Here is a 17,153-nt window from a genome sequence, read left to right on the forward strand (position 1 = left end):
TGCACTTTCGGGGAGATTTAAACACCCCCCCCGAAATTTTTTTCAACTTTTTTTATTTTTGTGCACATGTGGGGACTGGCCCACGTGTGCACAAACCTCCCCCGCCCCCCCAGCTGCCCCCGGAGCGCTAATTTAGCGATCCGCACTCCGGGGGCAAGTTGGGAATTAGATATATAGATGATGGCCTGTCCTGATGCATTTAGGGTTTGTAGACTCGTGAATAACTTATCCTCTAATGTCAGAGAAGATGGCTAAGTTTCTTTGCTGTGCTATAAAGGTACGCCAAAGGATCTCACAGAAATAACCTTATATTTATACAGATTTATATTTATGTTGTGGTTTTAACCTACCTTTTATACTGTACTAACTTGTATCAATATTTTCTATGCCAATAAAGGCTACTTAATTTAATAAATAACCCGGTAAAGATACCCATTGCACATATTTTACAATATTTTACTTTTGTATTTATTAATGAAAACATTGGTGTCCTGCCTTTCCCTATGTTTCAAGGCGGATTACAATAATAGTTAAAACCTCCCCAACTAAAACCAAAGATAAAATAGCAAGCCCCAAATCCCCCCTCGTCAATAACTTGGAGTCAATGTGAGGAAAGTTACTCACAATAATGAATTTTCCAGGATGGTCCCAGGCAAAACACGAAGGGCTCCGAACAAATCGCCCGCCCCCCCCCCCCCCCCCAAGCGCGAAGGGCCACAGAATGGCAGATGGGAGACACGGTAAATGTGAAGCAAGTGATGTACATTAGGCCAAGAAGAAAAGTCATACTAACTTTGCAAATTCATCAAAAGAGATGAGAAAGAAACCAATGGAGGAAAGTTCTTCAGACTTTTCCAAAATCCTAGAACTCAGCCATTCAATTAAACTGGTTAGCAATGTGTTTAGAAAGAGCAGGACAGCATCATTCATACAGTAAATAGCCAAATATGGAATGAATTGCCACCAGATCATAGGATCATAGAATGTGAGAGTTGGAAGGGACCTTGCAGGTCATCTAGTCCAACCCCCTGCCCTGTGCAGGAGCAGAGCTGAATAGTTGGAATGCTGACTAGCAGAAATGTCAGTGGAAGGATTAGACAGGAGGTCTCTTCTTGGCTCTTCTCCTCGACTACATTAAAGAGAGAAAAAAGGGTCAGAGGATTTTTAGCTAAAACTCAAAAGAAACCACTAGCACTCTCCCATCCTGAACATTCACTCAGAATTGAAAAAGTGAAAATGTTATAATACGGATATTGCAAATCAGGGGTCATTTCGTGCAGGAGCACACAGGAGTGGGGCTCCGGCAGTAAGGAGCTCCGGGGGCGGACACGTGGAACAAGCCCCGCCCCCTGCTCCCAGCAGCCCTCAGTCGGGCCATGAGGAGCAAGAAGCAGCCAGGTAAGTTGCAGAGCCCCCCCCCGGCCCGCCTGCAGGTCCAAGCTCTCCCTCCTCTGCGAGGGCAGATCTGCACGTTCCCCCGCCCCCAATAGCTGGCAATCCAAAACAGTCCAGTGGAGCCTGAGCGGTGGGTGTTGCCTTCTGGCACACTTCCGGTGATGTCAGGGGGTGTGGCACATGCTAATGAGTGATGCTAATGAGCTCCTGCACCTCTTTTTTCTACGAAATGACCCCTGTTGCAAATGACTAATGGTTTTCTTCCACAAATCTGTTTCTGTTGCATTTGGGACGGCTTATAGCGACCCCATAGAGGGTTTTCAAGGCAAGAGATGTTCAGGGGTGGTTTGCCGCTGGCTGCCCTCTACATAGCGACCCTGGACTTCCCTGGTGGTCTCCCTCCAAATGCTGAGCAGGGCCTACCCTGCTTAGGTTCCGAGATCTGACCTGGATCATCCAGGATTACTCTCAAGCCACGACAGCGTTGGTGCCCACAGGTTGGAGGCCAATGGGGACGGACTCGGAGTTGCCTTTCCTTCTACCCCCTTCCTCAGTTGCATCGGTTCATTGTGTCCCTTCCTTCTCAGGGAGTGCTTCATTCAAACTGCAGTCTTCACAGAGTTGCTGATGCCCTTCTGTTTCCCTTGGCAGCCAAGGTCCTCGTGCACTGCGCAGTCGGGATCAGCCGGTCGTCTTCCTTGGTGCTGGCCTACCTCATGATCCACCACCAGCTCCCTTTGACTGAAGCGATCGAGGCGGTGAAAAAGCATCGGTGGATTTTCCCCAATCGAGGCTTCCAGAAACAACTGAGGAATCTGGATATGCAGCTAAGACAACGCTAAAACACAGCAACAGTAACCGCCCAACCAACCCACCCTGATCAGGAACAGAGACTATTTTAAAGCCGCCGTGGACTCAATGACATTGAAGTCTGCACTCTTCAATGTTGCCAGGGGGGTGGGGTCAGTAAAATAATCCCATGTGTTTGCACAGAGGCCGTGTCCTTGTTTTAGGCACAGGAGAACTCCAGGCTCCATCTTGAGGATGGCAACCCTAGGTTCACCCACATGTTTTATACTCAGGACTGGTGATGACGCAAATCAGAGAGCTGAGCTGCTCAATGTGACAGGCCGTTTCCGCCAACTGAGAAGACCCACACAGCCTCCTACATCTCTGGGGGGACCAGGTGTCCCGTTATCGGTGTTCTGAAGTCAGCGAGTCTCTAGGCTTTGCGTTCACTGCTGTGGGTGAAGTTTTCCGGTGCACGAGTAGAGTATGGAGCTCACGGTGGCAGGAATGACCTTTTAACCAAAAAGAAGACTGATTTATCTACTAGTTGGTTTCGAGGAATGAATCAGCAGCACAGGGACTCCTGACAGACAGAAGAGAAACTTGGCTGAGGCACATCAATTGAGGGAGCAGTTTCAACTGTCTTTAATACTTTCCAGCATAAACAGGCTTAAAAAAAACTTTTTATCTTATGAGGTTTACAGAACATAACAGCATATCACAATATCAAAACAGACAAAATAAATAGTAAACAGGAGCAGTGACAGAGAACAATATGGTGACATTAAAAAAAGCTAATACAATGGGATAACAGTAAAATTTCCTGGTATCTTTTGTCATTTTTATCTCTTTCACTAAAGTCCAAGAAAGGGAACCCTCTTTCTAAAAAAACTAGATTGGTATGCCGGATTCTCAGCTGTTAAAATTTGGTAGGAAATTTTATCCATAACGAAATATTCCCACAATTTGTTGAACCATTTATTTAATAAAGGAGAATCTTTAGTCTTCCATTGGTACACCAAGACAACTTTTGCTGCTACCAGCAGAACTGAAATTAAATATTTCATTTTAGTTATACTGTAATAACTATAGTGTAATAACTATTACACTATCTTCCCAAAGATTTAATAGAATAATTTCAGGACACCTAGGAATAGTTTATCCAGTGATGTTTTTTAATCTTTTCCAATATTTTCCTCCCAAATTTTTAAATCTTGGGGCATTCCCACCCACAGTGAAAAAATGAACCAATCTGGGCCCCCGGTCACACAGGCCAGATAACACGGGATACGAGCGCTCCCACGATCAGATGCCCGCCTCTGCCCCACGTTTTCCGGATACTAATGCACTTTCAGAGGTACTTTTTTACTGCCCATCTTCGGCGGGATGCCACGGGTTGGCCATGGGAGCGCCACGCTTCCCAGATATTGTGGTGTGATCGCACCCTGAAAATCCGCCTGACATTCGTGCAAATCCTCCGTGTGACCGGGTCCTGGCCTTATCTTTTCCAACAATGCGGACCAATATTTGGGTTAATACAGTGCCATTTTAGAGGAGTTCTATGCCATCTGGCCGCAACTTTGAAGAACTGAGCTTTAATATTTATAGCTCTTGTAAGGGAAACGCTGGAAGTCCATATTTTATTCAGTTGTGCCTCTGTAATGTTGAGCTTACAGTCTCTTTGCCTTTTAGCTTGATATGAAATTTCCTGCACCCCGTGAATCTGATTGGCGGAGCAATCCGGAGCTTTGCCTGTGTTGGAGCAGCCGGCCACGGTGGGGCTTAGGTGGTGGTAGACCATTCCCTAAGGCGCAAGGTAGGCCAAACTGGAGGGGAAGAAATAGGTTTCATAAGTGGGCAGGTGGGCATTGAGCTTCCACCTCAGAGCAGCCTGTTGGGATGGGTGGAAGGAGTGGCCGGTGGCAGGGGCGGGGCCCCATGGGGCCAATGGGAGCTGGGCAGGTGGGCCACCGATGCTCAAAGGCTGCCACATTGGACCGAGGGCCATCCACACCACCACCACTGCAAGCCAGGCACCCTGCGAGAGGCCCACTGTGCAGCTTGGGATGGGATGTGGCCCGGTGGGTGCAGGGCTGCCCCAGAGAGACTCATCATTGTCGGCCAGGAGTCTCTCCATGTTGCCCATGAGTCTCTCAAGCTGCCCTTGCCACTCCACCCCCTCCCTCACCACGGCAACGATCCTGGCCAGGTGTCTCCTTCCCATGGACAGTGTCGCCATGGCTGTCCATCCACTGATGTCCTATAGCCATGGCAGCATGCCACTCCCGGCGGGTCTCAAGGTGCTCCCACTCAGTGGACGCCCACATGGAGGACAGGGTGGGTGTGGGATAGGCTGGAGAGGGTGCAGGCCACGTCCCTCCCTCCACACCTGATCTGTGCCCTCCCTCATCACTGGACGACTCCCCCAGCTGTGGGATGCAGGTTGCCTCTGGCTGGCACCGTGAACATCCTGGCTGCGGGGGCTGGGGGAGGCCAGAGCCACCCATGGGTGACGTGCCAGGCCCTCGACTCCCCATGTAACAACGGGTCCCCTTGCTTCAGCCACATGTCGCCTTGGGCACAGCGCGGCAGTGCGGGTTGAGACTTGCGAGTCAGCTGGTGGGGCAGGCAGTGCAGGTCAGGATGAGTGCCAGGGTGCAGAAGGGTGCCTGGGGCAGGGGCGGCTTGCGCCACACACAGGTGCAGACCACCTCTACTCTGTATCCCGCGACAACAGCATCACAGACTTGGCACCCCGTAGTCCCTCCATCAGATCACGCTCATACGGAGTGCCTGGCACCATCAGGGCACGGACCCATCTCCTGGCGGGGCTGAACGAGTCATTCCATCACGGAGCGCTCCGTGCGGGTTGTGTGTCCCAGTCTAGACACCCGTTCGGCCACCATCCACCAGGAGGCATGGCAGTGAGAGTTGATCGAACCGCTTTGGGCAGAGCCCAGTGCAACAGGCAGGTTGCCGACCACCAAGCTGAATAGCACCCTCTTTTCCACCTCTGTCCAGTTAGGCTGGCACTGCCCATCCTTGGCACCAGATGTTGTAGCAGCCATGGTTCCCACAGGCTATGGAATGCAGGGGCAGCCCTTCTGGCCCACAAGGCGCTACACTCCCATGGGCGCCTGCCCCTGCATTCCCACAGGATGGCGGCTGCTAGACCAGATATGTCTGGGGCTGCTGATGGACATGCCGAGGCGCATGTCCGTCAGCAGCCCCAGACATTTCTTAGAAAATATAGCTAAAGGTTTCTTCCTTGTCTATTGAGATCCAGAACCAAACATCCATTGTAATCTTATGGCCAGTGGCAAGCATTGCTACAAACATTTCAGAGCCCCGAGGCTTCTTCGGGGTGGGAATTCTGCGTGTGGAATATCTTCAAGGCTTTGCTGTCACATGAATAGTGAAGAGAGCACGAAGCCAGGTGACACAAAGCCCTGTATGGACTTGGTCGATAGCTTGCACTGAATATCTTGCACTTTACTTTCATTCTCATTGAGTAAAAAGAGTGCCGTGAAACCCTCATAATTTACAGAAGGGAGTTTCGCCAAACCAATGAGGGCAAGAATTCTGTCATACAAACCGGCATAATAAATTGTAGATGTGCTTTGGATGGGCGAAAATGGGCCACCAGTGCAGAAACACAGAGGCTGATTTCGCACTAGAGCTGCCTCGATGTTGCGCCGCCGTTTGCCCCAATACTATTGGTCAATTTCACACCCGAAGCCGCGGGGCTGCATTGGACCCGCGGCTTCACCCGATTTTCTCCGCAGTTTTGTGATCCTCAAAAAACAGGATCACGAAACTGCAGGGGAAATCGGGCAAAGCCAGGAGTCAAAATGCAGCCCCGCAGCTTCGGGTGTGAAAGTGACCGATAGTATCAAGGCAAACTGCGGTGCAACATCGAGGCAGCTCTAGTGTGAAATCAGCCTGAGTATCTCAAAGTTTGTACTGCCAAAATCCAGCTGTAATTCATCAGATCCCTCTGAAATGTGGCTATTGTGTGTAAGCTGCCCTGAGACTGCCTCAGCAGAGAGGGCGGGATACAAATCAAATGAGTCAACACCTCTTCTCCCCTTTAGAGTGAAATGATCTGGGATGTCTGGTTTTGAACAGCAACATTGGGCTGAGGCCGAAGGGTTACACTCCCCCTCTCTTCCTTACACACCCCTGAGGCAAACTGAAGCTGAAGAAGCCTGCCCTTTGCTCTTTATGGATGAAACGAGACCCACAATCTTTGTTGTCTATGTTGTCTGTGTAGGCTGTAGACATTTTTAGACAGAGTTGGCAACCCTATTTACAGCCCCTGATATGGAGAGGAAGCAGGCCAGATCTTGCTATTGGGAGACTGGATTTTTAAAAAATATTTTGGCTCAGAGGAGATCTGCTGAGGAGAGGAGATGTGGCACACGGCTCTTCCCAACGGCTCTCCTTTCCCCACTCCCCTCCCTTCCCTCCTGCCCGCCAGCACCTCTTCTGACTGGTCTCCAATCGACCCACAAGGACTGCCGGAGAGTCTCCGGACCGCCCAGTGAACACACAGGCAGCCTGGGCCCCTTTCTCAGGTTGCAGAGGACAGAGAGCGAGCGGCTGGCTGCTGCCCTCACCATGGCTGACGAGGACACGCTGCCCTCCGCAGACCCCGAATGCTCCGGCCCAGGCCTCCCAGAGACCCCTACTGTGAAAGAGCTGGAAGAGCTCTTGAACACTGGGAGACCCTCCTGGAACCACGTTGATGAAGTGTGGCCGAACCTCTTCTTAGGAGACCAGTAAGTATATCTCTGTGGAAGAAGGCAATGTAGCATATCGAGAAGGATTCCCTCCTGCAACATGATCACTTCTGCCTTAGGTTTTCATTTTAGGCACAAGCTTTCCTTCCATACACTCCCTGTCCTGTGACTTGATTTGATTTGCTGCAGCAGCAGAGCCCTTTGCATCTTGTCCAAGGAAACTGGGAGACGGCCAGCTGTGCCCACTGGGAGCAGGATAGCAGTGGCCATTGCCTCGTGTGAACTGCACAACATGTGAATGGAAAACCCATGCCCTGCTCAGTCCCCAGGGGGTAAGCTCCCAGCTTGTACAAACAGAGCGAAACATCTGGAGAGTGGAATGTCAGTCAAGCACGAACAGCCCCCCCCCTTTAAACCAACGGGACTGTCTCTTGCATCACCAGTAGCAGGATTGCACCCTATCATTTTATGCAAATAGTTTTTGAGAAGAGTGTTGCCCATTTAATTGCTGATAAAGTTTCTCTTCCTTCATGGTGTGCATGCAGAATTCCCTAAAGAATGTGTATAATGTAAAATAGCAACTTCATTAAAAAGCTGTTTACTTTCCCCCTTTTCAGTCGTAGAACAATATAACAGAGACTGTGAAGGCAGGATCTGCAAAAGGCCAAAGCGGCTTTCTCTGGCCGGGGCTTTGGTATCCTACAAGAAGGATGTCTCCCTCCTTCATGGTGTTTAGTTTTTGGTTTCACATCAGAGTCTGGACGCCGATTCTGCACAAATTCTCACGAAGGCAGTAAACTAGTGTCTGGCCTGCACCACTTCTAGAGATGTAAAATTTCCGGAAATTTTGAAGCTCAGAAAAAAACCCGGGTTTTTTCCAGTTTTTTTCGGGGGGGAAATGGAAATTTTCGGAAAAATTGAAAAAAATGCTACATTAATACATTAGCATTTATTTTGTCTTTTCTAGATTGAAAGTCATTCTGTTACTTTAGGAACATAAAATATGATGGGACATTTTTGCTTGGCATGAAATTATCACAACTAAGCATATTAAAAATATAGTGTATCCAAACAATTATTACAAACAAAATACCCACCCACATGCAAAAACAAAACTGAAACCCTTTTCTTCTGACAATAGCACCTTCTAAAGGAAGAAATGCATCTTGTTCTTGCATTGGAGAGTTCAGTTTGTAACCTAGGACTTGCTTGTCCTCAGTGCACAGAAATTAGATCAATCTGATACCATATATATATATATTAGAAATGATTTGAAAAATATTTGAACACCTTGCCTTAAAATATTTTATTCATCATGTTAAAATAAAACGTTCCATAATCATTTTTTTTCCTTTACTTTTCTTTTTTCAATTTTTCCAATTTTTCGGGAAAAAAACAAAAAAAAGGCTTCAGGGAAAAACCGGGAAAAAAACCAGTTTTTTCCCGAATTTTTCCGGTTTTTTTCCGGGCCTTCACATCTCTAACCACTTTAGACTGGGAGCTGAGCACTTCTCCATGCCAGCAATCCTCTCCACCTAGCAAAGCAGAACTGCCAGCTCCAAGTTGGAAAATCCCTGGAGATATGGGGGGTGGAGCCAGGGGAGGGTGGGGTTTAAAGAGGGGAGGGGCCTCAGCTGCCATTTTCCCCAGAGGAATTTATGTCTGAAGCCTGGAGGTTGGCAACCCTCTGGAGAAGCCAAAGTTAACCTCTTCCTCCCTGACATCTAGTTTTGATGTGCAGGGATTTTGTTGTGGTGTTGCAGAAGAGCGCTCAGTTATGTGGCCCCCACATCGAAGCCTTCTTCACTACCCTGCCGACTCACAACCTAGCCAAAGCGGGGGGCTTATCAAAAGTTCCAAATGATGCAGGAAAGCTTTCCCACTTGCTGACCTAATTTAGAGCAGAATCCTCATTTTCATGAGGGGAAACTGGGTTCCCCCTCGCATGTTCCTTGTAGAGTATGAACAGGTCTGGACACAAAGGCAAAGGAAAGCCTTTGGGTTCCCTGCGAATCTGTCTCTCTCTCCTCTTTTCCTCTAGCATTGCACTGCACAGCCGATTTGGTTTGTGGAAGATGGGCATCAGCCACGTTTTAAATGCTGCTCACGGCACACTATTTTGCCACGAACCCCACGATTTTTATGGCACCACCATTGAATACTACGGAGTACCAGCCCACGACCTTCCAGATTTTGACATGAGCCCGTATTTTTATCCTGCAGCAGACTTTATACACAAAGCCCTGAGTATCCCAGGAGGTATGGAACCATTGCCAGTTGCATGAACAGTTGAGCAGACCTCAGAGGGCCACGTGGAATTCATTGCCGTGGTATGCTGGGATGCCCTTCAGCATAAATGCCTTGGCCAAAAGATCAAACAAAAGCGACGGAGAAGAGGTCTATCTTTGGCCCTTACTGCTGAAGGAAGCTGCTGGGTTGGGGGCTGACAGGAATAATCTGTTGGGACGTGGAAGAACGTTGATTGTAATCCTTTCATCGAAGAGAGTTTTTAAGACAAAACGTAACGCTGATGCCCTTCTGTTTCCCTCGGCAGCCAAGGTCCTCGTGCACTGCGCAGTCGGGATCAGCCGGTCCTCGTCCTTGGTGCTGGCCTACCTCATGATCTACCACCATCTCCCTTTGACTGAAGCGACCGAGGCGGTGAAAAAGCATCGGTGGATTTTCCCCAACCGAGGCTTCCAGGAACAACTGAGAATTTTGGACATCCAGCTCAGACAGCGCTAAAGAAAGTCCCCACTTCTCCTCCACAGGAAGCCGGCTGGGTGGCCTGCAGGCAGTCCCAGCTCTCTCTGAACTCTCTCAGCCCCACCTGCCTCACAAAAGGCCTGTTGTAGGGAGAGGAAGGGAAAGGTGACTGAAAGCCTCTTTAGGACTCCTTAACGTAGAGAAAAGAGATTGAAGAGAAGAAGAGATTGGATTTATACCCTGCCCTTTACTCGGAGTCTCAGAGCAGCTTACAATCTCCTTCCCTCTCCCCACACCAGACACCCTGTGAGGTAGGTGGAACTGAAAGAGCTTTTTTTTCAGAACTGCCCTTGAGAGAACAGCTCTGAGAGAACTGTGGCTTGCCCAAGGTCACCCAGCAGCTGCAAGTGGAGGTGTGGGGAATCAAACCTGGTTCTCTCAGATTAGAGTCCGTGCTCCTAACCACTACACCAAACTGGCTCCAACTGGGGTATAAACCCTCCTCCTCCTCCTCCTCCTTCTTCCCTGAATCTAAAAACACTTCACTAAAAGGCTAAAGTGCACCATTCCCACAGTAGTTCCTTGTAATCCTGTCTGCTGCATTAGTAGAGGCCGTTCCCCTATCTACGAGTCACATGCAGGATGAAGGCTGCATGCCAAGCGATGGCACCTGTCTCTGGCAGTCAGACGTCAGGAAGAGGGGCAGGAGAAGAAGCTCCAGCAGGGCCCCCCCCCCCATTGGCCGTTTCACCAGGCAGGAGCACAGTCCCATGACAGCCGGGCGAGATGACGACCCCCCTTCGCAAAACAAGCACCCTTGAATCTCCTGCGCTTCTCATCAAAGAACTGGGATGTCTCCTGGACAGCTGCAGGATGGAATTGAAGGAGGTGGACAAAGTGTGGCCCAATCTTTATCTGGGTAATGTGTAAGTGTCACTGGGAACAAAGTTTATGAGTGAGTCCCGTAGAACAATAGTTGCCAGAGGAGGCTACTTTGCAGTGCCAGGGTAGCATCCAGTTAGGACTGAAGAAAGCGTGTGGCATCTGCACACGTCGTTTCCCGTTGCTTCGGGCTGGTGTCAATTACTTATGGACATCTTGCGAAACAGAAAACAGTTTCACAATCTGCATAAATATATTTATAGCTTAATATGACGCCTAGTCCCAAGGAAGAGCAATTAGTACAGGATGATGTATCTTCTTCTGTGCCAAAAGATCTAAACAAAGAATTGAGGGCACTAATTTCTCTGCAGCCAGGAAAAAATTGAGTCATGCAAGCTACAAAGCCTTATTATTATGTACAGATCTGATTTGTCACATTGAGGGTTGCCAACTCCAGGTTGGGAAATTCATGGGGATTTGGGGGTGGGTGGGTTGGGGAGGGAAGGGAAGGGAGCTCAGGGAGGTGTAATGGCATTGAGACAAACTAAACTTGACAGTGGCCGAAAGTGACATCAGTCCTCTCTAGGAAGAGCCAGTTTTACCATAGAGTTTCTAGCACTTCCTAGAGAGGACTAACATCCTCTCAGACTCAAAGTTTTGTAATTCCCCAGTGGTCATTGCTTAGGTCTTCTTGATGTTCAGTTGTTTTAACCTTCATCAGGAGTCGTTCCAGTCTTCCATATTTTCTGCCAGTAATTTTGAGAGAACAAAACGAAGAAAACGTTGAGAATACATGGTCAAGATTTTACAAATGGATGGAAGAGTATAACAAATAAACTATATGGGAGTCTGTGCGGTACAGCGCTGCGAGCGGGCGTCCTTCGGAATGCTCCGACTATGCTTGCTTCCACTTCGTCCTTTTGGGAACCCCCCGATGTTTGGGTGGGTTCCGCTTCACTTCTTGGAGGGAGGTGGAGTGGCAGGGGACTTAGTTTCTTATCCCCACTGATGGCAATCGCGGAGGTTTCGATGCCATGCCCCGAAGCAGGAACAAAGACCGGAGGAAACATGGTCTCCATGTTTCCACAGCAGCGACCAGCCATTTTATTTTAACATCATTTTCAAGAATTTTCTCATCATGTATCTTCATACAATGTTATATTATTGAGATAATACCCCCCTTTAATTATCCCCAAAATTGTCCGGAGAGCGGCTACTGAAAGACTGGGGACAATGAATACTTTGGAGAAGTGGGGGTAAGAAAGAAATAATCTGAGTCAAGAGTAAGATATACAATTTATTTATTTTTGTAATTTCTATCCCGCCCTATCCAATAGCTCAGGGCGGCTAACAACAGTTTAAAAATACAAAACAACCTGATCTGTTGAATACGGAACACCAACGGAGGTGAAATCCCAGGGAATAATATTTAAAAGTGTAATAGCTTATTTATGTTGGAGAGACAAAATGGCGACGACAGGAGAAGAGGAAGAGCTTGATTTGAATATGCAAGTTGGAGAACTTACTTATGAACAATTTAAAAGATTCTTAACAGATACAATTAAAGAAGCAGTGACAACAGCTTGTAAAAATTTGTTTAAAGAGCCTCAGGACTTGCAAGTAGATTTGGAAAACGTAAATGGGGAGGATTTGAATCAATATTTTCAAGTGCCAGATGAACAACAGGATTACAGCCAGGAGAGGGAACTACCAGACAAGCAATCTTTAATCCGACAAAATTTGGATCAGGAGACAAAGATTTACAGAGGACACCATGTAAAAGACCTAACAGGATTTGAACTAAAAACAGAAATGAAGAAAGGACCCTCTTTAACTTTTTCAGTGAAAAAGAAAAATAAGGTTACGCAAGACAAGAAGTCAAGAGATGGTGGAAAGAACTTATAGATATTATAGATTTATTACATTTATGGTGAAACAATTAATAATGCACCAAATGATATATAAGATATATATGACCTGTGTGGTGATCTGCTATAGTTGGAACTGTATATTTTATTATTGAGAGTGATGTCTTTGTAAATTTGTAATTGATGTGTATGTAAACTTGATTGGAAATCCAATTAAAAAAATAATAAAAATAAATAAATAAATGTTCGTGTTACTTAGAAAAAAGAAAAAGAAAAATAAGGTTACGCAAGACAAGAAGTCAAGAGATGGTGGAAATAACTTTAAAAAGCATAAAAGATGGACAACTTGCTTATGGAAACAGGAAAGGAAAAGTTGAGATCTGAGGAGCCATGAATACAAGGACATTAGATATATAAAAGAGATCCAGAAAAAGAAGGTGGCAACAGAAAGATGGGGGTGGAATGTCAGACAAGACCTTTATTTGTGTATATTATATTTCTCCTTGCTGACTAATAATGGTTTTTGTTAAGAAGGGAATGGTCAAGGATGAGAATTCTTATATTGTTTGTTGCCTCAATTAGTATTTTGAAAGAATTAATTTGTGGTTATAACTTTGTTGTTTGTTTTATTTCTGTTTATGGTATTTTGATCTATTATGTGTGGGTTTAGCACTGATTGGTAATAATGAATTATTAAGGATGTAATTGGGTTAATGATGACATAGAGTTAGGTAATAAATAATATTCTTATAGCAAAAATGTCTTTTTCTTTTTGGTAGATAATAGTTTTATAAAAAGAGAATGGATTATATTGAGTTTGGTTTAATTGAAATCTTATATCTTTGGTTTTCTTGCTATCTATATTATGGTCTTGGCCTTACTATGATTGGGCTAGATTTTGATGGGGATATTGGTAATAATGAATCGGTAAAGGTATAAGTGGGTTAATTAGGGTTGAAAATTGATTTAAATTTGGGTATTTTGATCTAATTGTATTTTTGGATATATTTTTGGATATATTTATAGTTTATAGATTTAGATTTTGTTTAAATTGTTAAAGAAATCTTAATGTTTCAGCTTGAAAGTGAGAAATGAAATTGATTATGTTACTTACAGCTCCATAGTAATGAAAACAATTTAATATTTAAAGAAAACCATTACTATCTGTTTGAAATGTTTGAAAAATTAATAGATATAATAAGGGAGCTATATTGAGATGCATAAAATACGTGATCTGTAATATTATGGGGATATTGATATATTGGTGAGATGGCATGATTTATGTATTATTTCCTCTACAAGATTTTGATGTGTTCAAAAATATTTCTGATTATTTTCTATTTTTCTTTTGAGAATCAATAAAAAGATTATAACAAAACAAATAAACCATATGGACATACAACTGAAGCAGAAGAAAATATGAGCTATAACGTTTCCCACCGTTATGAGCCAAAAGTACAAGTTGGAGAAAATTTAAAAAAATATAACTAGTCAATGTATGAGGTAACTTAAGAGACAAAATTCAGATTTCAAGACTCTTATTGAGTTGGTCTGCCCTAGAAGATAACAATGTCAATAGGAAAGAAAGATGGAGAAGGCACAATTCAGACTCAGATTAATGGAAATGTCTCTCATTAGCATCCCATTAGGGACTGGGTAAAAGTCTTCCTGAATAAACTCTGCCAGCAGAAATCAGCTAGTATCAAAATTATACCACATTCTCCAGGAGCTCACAAATTTACTATTCCCACTTGGGGTGCCAACTCTGGGTTAGGAAATTCCAGGAGATTTCAGGGTGGGGGCTGGGGAATAGGGCTGCCAGGCCCCTACTGTGGGCGGGGGATCCCCCCCTGGGGACTCTCTCCCTGGAATCTATCAATTGGCCAGAGGTGGACTTTGAGTTGCCAGGTACCCTCTTGCAATCACAAAGGTGGGGGTGGGGACTTACCAGCAGGAAAACTAGGCTTAGGCCTGCGTTGCTGGCAATGTGGCAGAGTGACTTCCAGCATGCACTGAAAGAGGCATCATCATGTTGCCACCAATGCGGGGATGCACTGGTATTTGGGCAAAAACTCTATGATAAAAATGACTTCTGCCACTGAGGTTTTGCCCAAATACCAGAGTGTCCCCACAGGTCTGGCGACATGACGACGTCACTTCTGGTGTGCTTCAGAAGTGATGTTGCCGCATCACCAGCAATGCAGGCCTAGGCCTAGTTTTCTTCCTGGTTGGTCCCCACCCCACCCCTGGTTGCCAGCGGGTACCTGGCAGTCCTGCTGAGGAAGGCAGACTTTGGGGAGGGGAGGGACCTTGGCTGGGTAGAATGCCATACACTCCACCCTCCAAAGCAGCCATTTTCTCCGGGAGAATTAATTTCTGCCATCTGGAAATCAGGTGTCATACAAGGCTGGCAGCCCTATGACCCCAGAACGTATCTCAGCAGGACACCTGCTCTGTAAGATTACAAAACACACTTCCCTGCTCTTTGCTTATTACTTTGACTGGTTTTTATCCTACACCTGCAGAATGTTTAGTCTAAAATTAAAACATTTTTACACACCTCCCCAATTTCAAAAGAGAAAGTGTAATGTATCCAGTCCAGACAAGTCCAGAGACAAATGCAGAGCATCGCTCCACGAGACAATGGACTATGCGGATCCTAGCCCGCTCCAATCAGGGGGCTAGGTTCCGGGCCGAGAGCCAATTGGACTCTCGGACACTGTAAATAACCTATAGGGAAGTGGGGTGTGTGTTTTGGGTGGTGGTTTCTCGAGGGATATAAGCCGGCCTGCGAGCCGGCCAAAGTCATCTTGTTCCTGATCGAATAAAGTACGCTTTGCTGAAATCACTCTCCGTCTGCATACTTTTCAGAAAGAGAGTGGCTCTTCACTTCTTTTATCAACTGTACATAACGTTCTTGTGCCCAGGCAAATGGATGATTCACTGTGTGTACAAAGGTTGTGTGGCGGCCTCTGCTCTGAGCCTGGAAGCTGTTTGCCATTGCCAAAGCAGAGCCGGATGACAGTTCACGGCGGGACATGCAGAAAGCCCTGGGCAGACGATGCCACCCTGTGAAATCAGAGCCAGCTGGGCATGATCCTCCCTGCTGCAGATAATCAGTTCAAAGTGTGCCCCCTGTTGCATCTTAGTTTCTGTAGCAAAGCCTGATTTAGAAGCAACGGGACAATCTCCAAACAATTAGCCATGGGCTTCTGAGAGCCCCAGAGGTAGTATTTTTAAGCGGGTGATTTGCTAGCCCCTCGTTATTTCAGCATTGAAAAAAAACAGTTCTGCATCATCATTGCCTTGTGGCCCTCCGAACCAAAGGCCACCGTAGCCCCTTGGGACATCTCTGAGCTGGGGTCAACCAACGGGATGGGTGTGGATGCTCGTGTTCCAAGCATTGGGATTTGGCTGCTCTGTGCTCTTCCCCTGACCTGCCCACTGTCGTGTCTGTCTCCCGGCAGTGTGATGGCCAACGACAAAGAAGAACTGCAGAGACTGGGCATCACCCACATACTGAATGCTGCCCATGGAGCCTGGGGGAGCCGAGGATGCCGAGACTTCTATGACCAGGAAATCCATTACCATGGAATCGTGGCGGAAGACGACCCTGACTTTGACCTCAGTGTCCACTTTCACCCTGCTTCAGAGTATATCCACAGAGCACTGAGTGCTCCCCAAGGTGAGTCTCTGTCTGGATGTGAAGTGGTGTAGTAAACGCATGTAGAAACCACTGAGACCGATGTAGTACTCAGCATGGTTTACTGGACACACAACAAAGAAAACAGCCGGCTGGCCAACTATATACACACTTGGGGACGCCCCCCTAGGTCCCATTGGTGGGTTTGAATCTCCCGCCATGGTCCCATTGGTTCCCCAGTGGAGGAACTAGGAGCCTAGTCCCCATTGTTCTTGCAGAGTCAAGCTCTGGGGTATTCGCTGGCCCCGGTGGCGGTCAGCGGACATAACAGGATGGAAACACTCTGCCATGGAGCTGGTATGAGCCTCTCTCTGCAAGCAGTAGCTCCCCAGAGCTGACCGGGATGGCCCAGGCTAACCCAATCGGGTCAGAGCTGAGACACTAAACAGGGTTAGGGTTAGGGTTCCCTGGTCAGTACTTTGGTGGGAGACCACTGAAGAAGGCCAGGTTGGCTACACAGGGGAATGGCCAACCGCCTCTGTTCATCTCTTGCCTTTTTTGATATAACTTTTTTTACTTTATATAACAGACATACAAAGACAAACAGGATCAAACCGCCATTCCTCTGTCCCTACACTGAAAAGTATGCAGACGGAGAGTGATTTCAGCTAAGCATACCTTTATTTAGTTCAGGACAAAGACAACTGACCGGCTCGCAGGCCGGTTTATATACGTTCAGAAAACCCGCCACCAAGCATACCTAACCACACCCCCTACTCCCGATAGGCTATTTACAGTAACCGGGTGACCATTGGTCTCCCGGCTGGGAAGCTAGCCCTTTTGATAGGGCCGGCTAGGATCCTCTGGATCCTTTGTCTTTCGACTGAAGCTAACATAGGAATTGTGCCTGGCCAGCCCGGGCAAGTCCAGGCATGTCAGGCTCAATACATTACACCCCTCCCCCCTTGGTTCGCAATGCACCCACAGACGAAGTCCTTCAGGTGCGCTGGTGGCTTCCTGGGGCGAGTCGAGCGGCGAGGTTCCGGGGTGGCGATTGGTTCGGTCTCGGGGGCCCTTGGAGTCGAGTGGACCGGGCCCGGTGAGGGGTCTGTTGTTGGAGGAAGGGCT

The 17,153-nt window shown here is 47.0% G+C and overlaps 2 protein-coding genes across 2 annotated transcripts in view; both read left to right on the forward strand.

The window, feature by feature from the left end:
- Positions 1-6,196: 6,196 nt before the first annotated feature.
- Positions 6,197-9,873, forward strand: LOC107113227. The gene is made up of 3 exons (XM_015414524.1): positions 6,197-6,965; positions 8,968-9,185; positions 9,481-9,873. Exons 1-3 carry the CDS (start codon positions 6,508-6,510, stop codon positions 9,669-9,671), a joined length of 867 nt encoding a protein of 288 aa, XP_015270010.1. The 5' UTR covers positions 6,197-6,507; the 3' UTR covers positions 9,672-9,873.
- A 234-nt stretch (positions 9,874-10,107) lies between these two features.
- LOC107113228 (dual specificity protein phosphatase 26-like) overlaps positions 10,108-17,153 on the forward strand; it is a 22,009-nt gene continuing 14,963 nt past the window's right edge. Inside the window, exons 1-2 of the mRNA XM_015414525.1 lie at positions 10,108-10,558; positions 15,850-16,067. Of these exons, the coding sequence (XP_015270011.1) occupies positions 10,419-10,558; positions 15,850-16,067 (358 nt within the window). The 5' untranslated portion in view covers positions 10,108-10,418. The remainder of the gene's footprint in view (positions 10,559-15,849; positions 16,068-17,153) is intronic.

This window comes from Gekko japonicus, unplaced genomic scaffold (assembly GCF_001447785.1).
Source record: "Gekko japonicus isolate JY-2015 unplaced genomic scaffold, Gekko_japonicus_V1.1 scaffold484, whole genome shotgun sequence".
In the NCBI taxonomy this organism is placed as follows: domain Eukaryota; kingdom Metazoa; phylum Chordata; class Lepidosauria; order Squamata; family Gekkonidae; genus Gekko; species Gekko japonicus.

Excerpts from the sequence above, each read along its gene's own strand:
- LOC107113227 (XM_015414524.1), top strand. The coding sequence starts at position 6,508 with ATGGAGAGGAAGCAGGCCAGATCTTGCTATTGGGAGACTGGATTTTTA. Across the intron at positions 6,966-8,967 it reads AACCTCTTCTTAGGAGACCA|CATTGCACTGCACAGCCGAT; the intron begins GTAAGTATATCT and ends CTTTTCCTCTAG. Across the intron at positions 9,186-9,480 it reads AGCCCTGAGTATCCCAGGAG|CCAAGGTCCTCGTGCACTGC; the intron begins GTATGGAACCAT and ends TTCCCTCGGCAG.